The 9995-nt window shown below is 33.3% G+C and overlaps 1 protein-coding gene across 1 annotated transcript; it reads left to right on the top strand.

Moving 5' to 3' along the window:
• The first annotated feature begins 4338 nt into the window (after positions 1-4338).
• On the top strand, positions 4339-9850 carry LOC112032812 (amino-acid permease BAT1 homolog). The gene is made up of 7 exons (XM_024065585.2): positions 4339-4593; positions 4753-4935; positions 6072-6191; positions 6298-6489; positions 7420-7725; positions 8405-8587; positions 9177-9850. The coding sequence occupies exons 1-7, from the start codon at positions 4486-4488 to the stop codon at positions 9666-9668; spliced, it is 1584 nt and encodes a 527-aa protein (XP_023921353.1). The 5' UTR covers positions 4339-4485; the 3' UTR covers positions 9669-9850.
• Positions 9851-9995: the final 145 nt, after the last annotated feature.

Below are 9995 nucleotides of genomic sequence, written 5' to 3'. Positions count from 1 at the left end.
AATATTTAAAAAAAATTAAAGGACAATAGTGGATTTGGGCCTTTGAGCTTCAATTTTTATATTTTTACTAATATTAATTGAGTTTTTTAGATTAAACAATCTTCCCCCCCCCCCCCCAAAAAAAAAACAGAGAGAGAGAGAGAGAGAGAGAGAGAGAGAGAGAGAGAGAATGGATGGATTTGGGCCTTTGAGCTTCTCAATGTTTATATTTTTACCATCAGTGTATTTACGTGATGCATTGTTTAAATAATAAAATGAATGTGTTTCACAAATAATAATAATATGATATATATATATATGTAAGGGCCAATTTGAATTGAGTGTTGGGTTTTCAGCCCAACAAGCCCAAACAATACATTTATAGAGAGTGGGCTGACAGGCTTAGGTGCTGGCCGTTGATCACCACGCCCAAACTTATCTTTAAAAATGGCTAAGGTTGAGGGGGTATTTTGGTAATTTTAGTAGTTTTGGGGTTGGGTAATTGGGTACCCAATTAAAACCCAATAAACATTAGTGTTAATTGGGTTTAATTGGGTTAATACCCATTTAACCCAACTAATAATTGGGTGGGTTTGGGTTTATTTTAAGTGGGTGGGTTTGGGTGGGCAAATGGGTTTGGGTTGATTTTGCCACCCCAATAATAACATATAGACTTTATGAATCAGTGGCATCCACTTCCTTCTGATCAGGCTTAATTAGTTGACTAATGGCATAAGATGAGGAGAGATCCCAGTAACACTGGAATGGCATGCTTTGATTTATACTTTTTCCCCCCTTGAAATCATGAGAGTGTCAACTATCACCAGTATTTTGATATCTCTCTTTTGGCATTTGTTAATGGGTGTCCTTATGTAACCGTTAAGGTTACATTAAATATAGTAAAATACTTTTACTTATTATGAGTTCGAGATAGAAAAAGAATGGTGAGACACTTGTGTTGTGTGTCATGAAAGTATAGAAATATGATTGCAGCTTGACTAATACATTAAATACTTCCTTATCGAATAACTTAGGAATTTGGACACCTATTAAATTGACCCAGTCATTTTTTTATATAGTAATTACCATTTACCACCAATGCTCTGACATAATATGCAACAGAATTAAGCAATATCGCATGTTCTATATTCTGCCACAATGCACCTTCAAGCCAATCGAAGGAGCTTTGCATGTGCCCCAGCCCTCAAGTCATGGTGCATGAATATGTGTGTATATATATATATATATTGGATTTTCATGATTTTTAAGTAGCTCCGCTACTGTCTGTTTTCCATGTCTTGAGGGTTATGGCTAATCACTAATGCATTTTTGTTTATGCATTCTACTCCTTCATGATTATGAAGATATCTTAAAGAATTTAATTTCCTGACCGAGTGAGACTTGAGAGAGAGAGAGAGAGAACGAGGGTTTTTATTTATTTATTTATTGATACAATAAATTTAAACCTATGATGTCCACTCTGTGATATTTACATTTATTATTAGGCTAAGCTATTAATTGATTTTTGTTGATGGCAAGATTTGAATCTCAAATTTGTTATTTGAGGTTAACTAAAACTCTATTGGTTCAGTTAAGTCTATTGTTGTGAGTTTCAAGATTTGAGTTTCAGTTAAACAATAGACTTGAGTGAAGTCAATTAGTATATTGTGTTAAACAATAGACTTGAGTGAAGTCAAATCCTGAAACTCACGACAATAATTTAAACAATAGACTTCGCTAAACAATAAACTTCACTAGTTATTTGAGGCTAAACAACAGACTTTACCAGTTAAGTTAACTGAAACTCACGACTTGAGAGAAAGGTTTGACAAATTCTGCAATTATTAGGTGGTCATCTTGAGACAAAAAGTATACTTTTTTCTTTTTGGAACACAACATGATTAGGAAGATGTTTGTAGGTTACAGTTAACTTAATTAGTAAAATCTCTGTTAGTTGAATAATAAATCTAGGGTTTAATCTTGTCTACATAAAAAACTGATTGATGTCTTTTGTCTTAATCTAATGATAAAAAGCAAAAATCATAAAAACGGACACCATAGGTTGATATAAAATAAATAAAAGATAATCTAAGTTGATTTTTGGTCTTAGGGTGCAAGCTTTAGTTAATTCTGTTTTTAATTCTGGTTCCCACACGGCTGAGTAAGATAACTTAGATTCTTGCCAGCTCTTTTTAATGAAGCGGACCAGTGAAAAGTATGGCATGATAACGAATTGATAGCGTTCAAACAATTTGTGTTAGTTCAAAAAAAAAAAAAAAAGTCCCAAAATTTCAAATTCATTCATGCCACATGTTGTTAATATTAAATTTGATGGGGTTGGTTTGACTTCATTTACATCTCAAAAGGAACAAGAAAAGGAAAAGCAAAAACGATTAAGTAATTTTGTTTTTCATTTTCTAATCCTTTTAAGACTCAAAGACCCAATGAGTTCCCACGTGAATTCCAACACCCCCCCCCCCCCCTACGAATGAATTTAGTTATCCCCAAAAAAAAAAAAAAACCAAAAAACAAAAAAACCCGATCTGTATGATTTCATTATGCTTTATGAGACGAATGAATTTAGTTATAATATCATGTTATATATCATATATTATTATATAATAAACGTTGGACTTAAAAGTTGTAATTGCGACAAGTGACTACACCAAATTACAATATTTTCCAAATAAAAACAACAATTTGTTTGTTCTTATCAATTTCTTTGGATAAAATAACAAAAATATTTTAACAAAATATGCAACCTGCATTCAACAAATGTAAAACTTAAAAAAAAATATTAGCACATATATAAAAATGATTTTAATTGTTTGCACTATTTCATTATCTTAAAGACCTATATCAATTTGGTCTCATCTATCACACTGTTCAACATTTTTTATTTTCTTATTTATCTTCAAACAACTTGAGATTAGATCATAGGGAGTAATTTGATGAGATTTTATATTAGAGTTTAACTTCAAACTCTATTATTTCTTAAATAAAATCAGTGAAAAAAAAATTATAAATATTTGTATACTTTAAGGTTGCCTACAATGAAAGCTACAAGTTCTCTTTTCCTCTCCAAGGTTATTTAACTTTATAATTTTTTTTATTTTATATATTTCATTATGTTCATGAAATATATCATTTTTTTTAATCCTACCGGTAACTATATTGGAACTCTTTGAAGTTTTTATTCCATGCTAAGTATGATCAATCCTCATTACTTCTTGCATATATATTTTTTATTATTTTGCCTAAATTTTCTAAGGTGAAAAAAATGAAAGTATTTGTGTTATTATAATTTTGAAAATTATTATTTACTGTAAGCTTGAATTGTCACTTAGGAACTTAATTAATTAGATCTTCGTCAACCATGATCTATTGGGATATGATTACAACAAAGGATTCTCAAAAGGGATAAAAATTATAAAAATTAAGGTGTAGTCGGCTGAGCAAGTTTGGGGTCTAAGGAGGGAAAGAGTTCGAACTGCTCTAAAAATAAAAAATAAAAAATAAAAAATAAAAATCTTAACCAATGTTGGGAGATGTTTTATTAACAAATGAAAGTGATCGCAAGTTGCAACTAGTCAAATTGTTTGCGTGCATATTATTTCCTGCCCGTTAAAAATTCAAAGCTGACCACATGATGAGATCAGATGAGATATTTATTCAAGATAATTGGCCGCGATCTTGGACTTCCTGGATTCCATTGGAATGGAGATATTCTTCAAGACTCTTGGAATCTTTCCATCTTTGAGATTTCCGGTTCTCTCTTTGATATTTCCTGTAATGTAAAAGTTGCATATAAGATCCACTGTGATGTGAAAAGATATTGTCTTTTACATGTAGTAAATTGTCATTTATTGATAATGATTACTAAAAGTGACATGTTACAGGTTTAAGTTTAAAAATCGCTTTTTCAAAAAATAATTATATGTAAAGCAAGATTGTCTATCATGACTTTTTTTAATCCCTACAAAAGTGGAAGTTTAAGTTTTGTGTATTGGGTAGCTATTTTTTTTTTAATTGTATTATACACTCTTCATATAAGAGTTCACATATGGTCTTATACTCTTATGCATGGGACCTGTTCTTAGGAGAGAGAGAGTGAGGCGCAGTATGTGCAGAATATAGTAATTTCTTAAAAACGGCACACTTTATTATTGCAGCTTTTATTTTACTTTGGGAAGCAATGTAGACCACGCAAAACTCAAGAATGTGAACTAAGAAGCGTATGGGAAAATAATCAAATAGAACACTTGACAGTTGTGTTATTAAAACTATTATTGGAGGGAACTAATTAACGAGAATTCAAACTTGGCAACAGTTTGACTTATATATATATATATATCAACACCCTCTTTTCCCAAAGCTGGATCCTTAAAGATTCTAGAGCTGAATACACGAAAGTTTATAAGTCAAACCCTTTCTTTCTTTCTACTCTATATTTCATATTTGTTAAACCATCTTTGAGATCAATTTCCAAGTGATATCTTTGATATCATGAGGAACCACCAACAGGAGCCTGAGGTGCCACAAATCCCAGAAATGGATTCTGGGGAGAAGCGGCTCAATGAGCTGGGTTACAAGCAAGAACTCAGAAGAGAAATGGTAACTATTCCTTTATTTGGTTATCTTACTACTATATGTATTTGTTTTTTTGCTCCTTACAAAGTTCTTTTTTATCATTGCATGGATTTTCTTCTTCTTTCTTGTTTGATTTGCTCCTATATAGACTTTTACTAATAGGGTTGCTCTAATTTGATGCAGACTTTGTTCAAAACACTGGCAATATCGTTTTCAACAATGACACTTTTCACTGGGATTACTCCCCTGTATGGTTCAAGTCTTCAATATGCAGGTCCTGCAAGTCTTGTTTGGGGGTGGGTGGTAGTATCATTCTTCACCTGGTTTGTTGGAATTGCAATGGCTGAGATCTGTTCCTCTTTCCCAGTTAGTACCTTTCCATCTTCCCCTGTTCATTTATTTATTTAAATATTACTATTTGAAAATATTAGGCAAAAATACATTTTTGGTCACTATATTTTGCCATGTTTTCAATTTGGTCCTGAAGTTTTTGTGATTTCATTTTGGTCCTTATATTTTTAAACTTGTTATTATTTTGGTCTATGCCATAATCTCGCTTACAGAAAATGCCTACGTGATTAATGAACTGCACTGCTAACTTAAAATTACTTTTTTTTTTTTTTTGGTAAGTGAGATGATGGCAAGGACTTAAATGACAATAAGTTTAAAAATATGAGGACAAAAATGAAGTTATAAAGACTTGAGGACCAAATTGAAAACATGGTCAAAATATAGTGACCAAAACTGCCATGGAGATTTGTTCTATTTAATCATTTGCTCCTGAATTTAATATCTGCTCATTATCCAAATGGATATATCTATAAAAGCATAACAAAAGAAACATGATGCAACTGATGGGCTTATTAGAAACTGAAACTTGATGTTCCCTTTATGGAAATCAAAATTAAAAAGAATATATGAGGATGATATTCGCATCAAAATTTCCAAAGCCATGTTAAATTCTATTGACCATGACCTTGTTACAACTTAAACCTGTTGAGAAATCAAGTAGCTTTCTTATTTTCATCACAAGAGAATAGTTGTCCAATGTATGATCTTTACTGAGTGAAAACCAAATTTTTGGCTTTATGCACGTTGCAAGTATTTTACAAGAAACATGTTTATGGATCGGAAGATTAACGATCCATGTTCAGTGCCCAACACAACAGATAAACTCATAAAAGTTTTACTTTGTTTAGTCAAAAGAGGATAGCAATTAAACCAGTTTCGGGAGATAAGTGAGAATCTCTGAGAAATACAACTCAAGATTAAATTTGAAGTAATCTTGTTGCAGAAAGTAAATTTTTCCGTCTTTACATCCAAAAACTTGTTTTGAGCCTGCTTTCTCAGCAACATTGTTAGAGCTACCTTATATGATCCATTTTTTTTTTCTCCTGGCTTGCTAATATCTATTACAAATCATTATTTCCTTAATAATGGCTATGAATGCATTTTGCTGAAGTTTTAGATGACTGACTTTCTCTTGGTTGTGTGTTAAACAGACTACTGGTTCTCTTTACTTCTGGGCTGCCCATTTAGCTGGCCCCAGATGGGGTCCATTTGCATCATGGTGTTGTGCTTGGCTAGAGACCATAGGGCTCATTGCTGGCATAGGCACACAGGTACCTTTATTCCAAATATTTTATAGAGTTTGTCTATTAATGTTTTTTGTATATGGTAAATTGGTAATCGTATTTAACTTCTTTTTTCCCTAACTGGGTGGAGAAGGCTTATGCAGGATCACAAACAATGCAAAGTATCATTTTATTATGCACTGGCACAAATAAGGATGGAGGGTACTTGGCTCCTAAATGGTTATTTCTATGCATGTACATAGCCCTGACTCTTATATGGGCATTTCTCAACACTTTTGCATTGGAAGTGATTGCCTTCATCGATATAATTTCAATATGGTGGCAGGTATAATCTATATAAGCTTGCTTGTATGCCTTTTACAGTTTATACTCTAGTTGATAATCAAGATGTGAACCATTTATACTCTAGTTGATAATCAAGATAATGGTGTTAAAAAAAGAGACAGTGAGCAAACATAGGATACAATCATTTTCACTCTTCCCAAGAGTTTTTCCTTTCATCCCTGTTTATGGGAACCTAATCTAGCATCACCTATGCTCCATTTCCTTTTAAAGAAATTTTTTGGCTATGCTGGAGACTAATCAAATTGGAAAGCGATTGAAGTGCAGAAAAAGCTATATAGTAGTGTCAAAGTCCATTTATCTTATAGCAGTTAAATTATATACATTCCTCTACTATAGTGTCATTACCAGAAGAGAAATCAAAATACAAAAATAACTGAAGTAAAAAATTGGTTGTAAGCCAAAATGATAAAGAAATTAAAAGTTTATCTGCATGAAAAATTAATAGCATTTCTAATTGCCCCAAAAAATCAGAAAAGTTAGTCCGATTTTTAGTTGTGATACATAAACAATCATAAACTAGTCAATTAGGGCCTGTTGCAGTGGCATACGGACAAATCTTCAATCCTAAAGTGGGCTTTTATGACCTCATGCCTTATTTGGTTTCCAAAATTGAGGAAATGGAATCTTAAAATTTTCTGGGATGGAATGGTTGTAAGTTTCTATTCTTTTCCCAGGATTTTCTTTCCAACTATTTGTGTATCCTAAAAAAGATCTTCTTTCCGGCTGTCTCTATCACGGCAAAGTTAGGCATTAGTAATTAATGGAGTTCTAATCAGAAAATCTCATCCAGCTCAGTAAGCCTGACTGGCAGAACCTAGTCTTCCAATTTCTACATCAACTTTTATGGAATAATTAACATGTGATATGTAATATTTTCAGTTCTAACATTTGGTTACAATCCCTTTTTCAGGTCATTGGAGGGACGGTTATTGTTATAATGCTGCCCTTGGTAGCACTGACTACACAATCTGCTTCATATGTGTTCACGAATTTTGAAGTGGCACCTGGGACAACTGGAATATCAAGCAAACCTTATGCAGTCGTTCTATCTTTTCTAGTCAGCCAGTACTCATTATATGGATATGATGCTGCTGCACATTTAACTGAGGAAACCAGAGGGGCAGACAAGAATGGCCCTATTGCAATTCTTTCTAGCATCGGGATCATTTCAATATTTGGATGGGCTTATATTTTGGCCCTTACTTTCAGCATTCAGGTATTTGTCATGATGACTAATTTTAGCCTGTGATTTTGGCCCTTACTTTCCAAACAAGTAATCAGACACTACTGCAAAGTTCAGTACTCTGGTTGTAATGAGTTATTTCAATTCCTCTATTTCTTTTATTCATTTTTTTGGCCCTAAATAATATTCCCTCTGTCCCATAATATAGATGATAACCTTAACCTTTTAGGTCATCCTAAGATATATGAAACTTTCAAAAAATGGAAGTTCATTTTCCTATTTTCCCCTCGTCTTATTTCAAAAAACAGAAAGGATTCTTGTCAAAAGTTATGCCACCTCTAATATAAATTAGAGGATATTTTAGGAACATTACTATATTTTTTTTTTCCTTTTTTGATAATAACTGTGTCATTTCAAAAGTTTTGTCTATTGTGAGATGGAGGGAGTAGCATAAACAACAAAGTGAGGGTGTTCAAAGTTGCATTCAATCTTCCTCTTGTCATAAGTACTTGCTGCTTCTAGAAATTACTATGCAATGATATTAATGCAAATTGTGTAGCATAATCTTCTCACTTTCTGATATGAGTAACAATGAGGTCCACGTACACTGTATGTTTTTATATTGTCTTTTAGTAGGGTCATTACCTTCTTTTTTTCCAATTATTCTCTGGATATTTTTCTTATATGATATGCTTTGCAATTTTTCACTCAGGATTTTGGCTACCTATATGATCCAACCAATGAAACTGCTGGAACATTTGTGCCAGCTCAAATACTCTATGATGCATTCCATGGTAGATATCATAGTGCTACTGGAGCTATCATTTTACTATTTATCATATGGGGTTCATTCTTCTTTGGGGGGCTCTCAATCACTACTAGTGCTGCCAGAGTGGTAAGCAGCTATCATTTTTTTACATAGTTATTATTTGCATTGGGAAGAATGGGGATTTGGAGGGGATGAGGGCTCATTTCTAGCTTGAGTTTTGGGAACCACTACCAACACCTGTTTTGCAGCGGCAAAACAAGTGAACTTTAGCAATAACTTTCTATTGTAGTCCTTGTGCCAGCTTATATAAATCACGCGAAGTATGTCATTACATGCATTACCATTGGGAATCTCCCATATATCTGCTGCTAAGCCTCAGTTTTGCATGTTTTCCTTACAATTAAGATTAAAATTCTGGATAAATGTTATCCTGTGAACAATAGCATCTCAAGTTGTCCATCTGCACAGGAACTATGTTATGAACAATAGACCTTGAGCTTCCAATTTTATACTTAAGTGAAATCATTACATTGTTAAGAGAAGCAAATGCAAAAACATTTAGAAGTTTTGAACTGTACTTTCTTGTATGCACATCTAATTTCTAGACTTCATATTTTTAGAAATGTCAAGAGCAATATCCATGTTGAACTATCTCTTAGAATTTTTCTGTTTATATTTCTGCATAACCATTTCACTGAACCATGTTATCCTTCAGGTATATGCTCTGTCAAGGGATAAAGGAATTCCCTTTTCATCCATTTGGCGAAAAGTGCACCCAAAACACAAAGTTCCTTCAAATGCTGTGTGGCTCTGTGCAGCCATATGCATTCTTCTTGGACTTCCAATCTTGAAAGTTAATGTAGTCTTCACTGCCATAACATCCATATGTACAATTGGTTGGGTTGGCGGCTATGCAGTTCCAATCTTCGCAAGAATGGTTATGGCTGAGAAAAACTTCAAGCCTGGGCCATTTTATTTGGGCAAAGCAAGAAGGCCAATTTGCTTGGTTGCCTTTTTGTGGATCTGTTATACCTGCTCAGTCTTCCTTTTGCCAACTTACTATCCAATTACTTGGAATACTTTCAATTATGCACCAGTGGCATTGGGTGTAGGTTTGGGTCTAATAATGTTTTGGTGGATGTTGGATGCAAGAAAATGGTTTAAGGGACCTGTTAGGAATATTGATGGTCAGAATGGAAAGGTTTAACTTCTCTCTTGTATTGAGGTGGATGTTGGATGCAAGAAAATGGTTTAAGGGACCTGTTAGGAATATTGATGGTCAGAATGGAAAGGTTTAACTTCTCTCTTGTATTGAAAATTTTTGTTCAAATTCTTCCCATGAACTCCTTGTTATATAAATGTTTACCAAAAAAGAGAGTTCCCAATTTACTGGTCAATGTGAATTTGTAATTACCAATTTCAGATTGTCCAGTCACGCCACTAAGAAATCTTATTGGTCACTTTAGTCAAGATGCAAGAATAATCTGGCATTGCAATTCTTTCTACCAGAAAGTGAATTTGGTGTCCCAGGTGC

Source organism: Quercus suber, unplaced genomic scaffold (genome assembly GCF_002906115.3).
Source record: "Quercus suber isolate HL8 unplaced genomic scaffold, Cork oak 2.0 scaffold_166, whole genome shotgun sequence".
NCBI classification, from domain to species: Eukaryota; Viridiplantae; Streptophyta; class Magnoliopsida; order Fagales; family Fagaceae; genus Quercus; species Quercus suber.
Note: the sequence above shows the minus strand (reverse complement) of the source record. Positions and strands in the feature narration are given on the sequence as shown.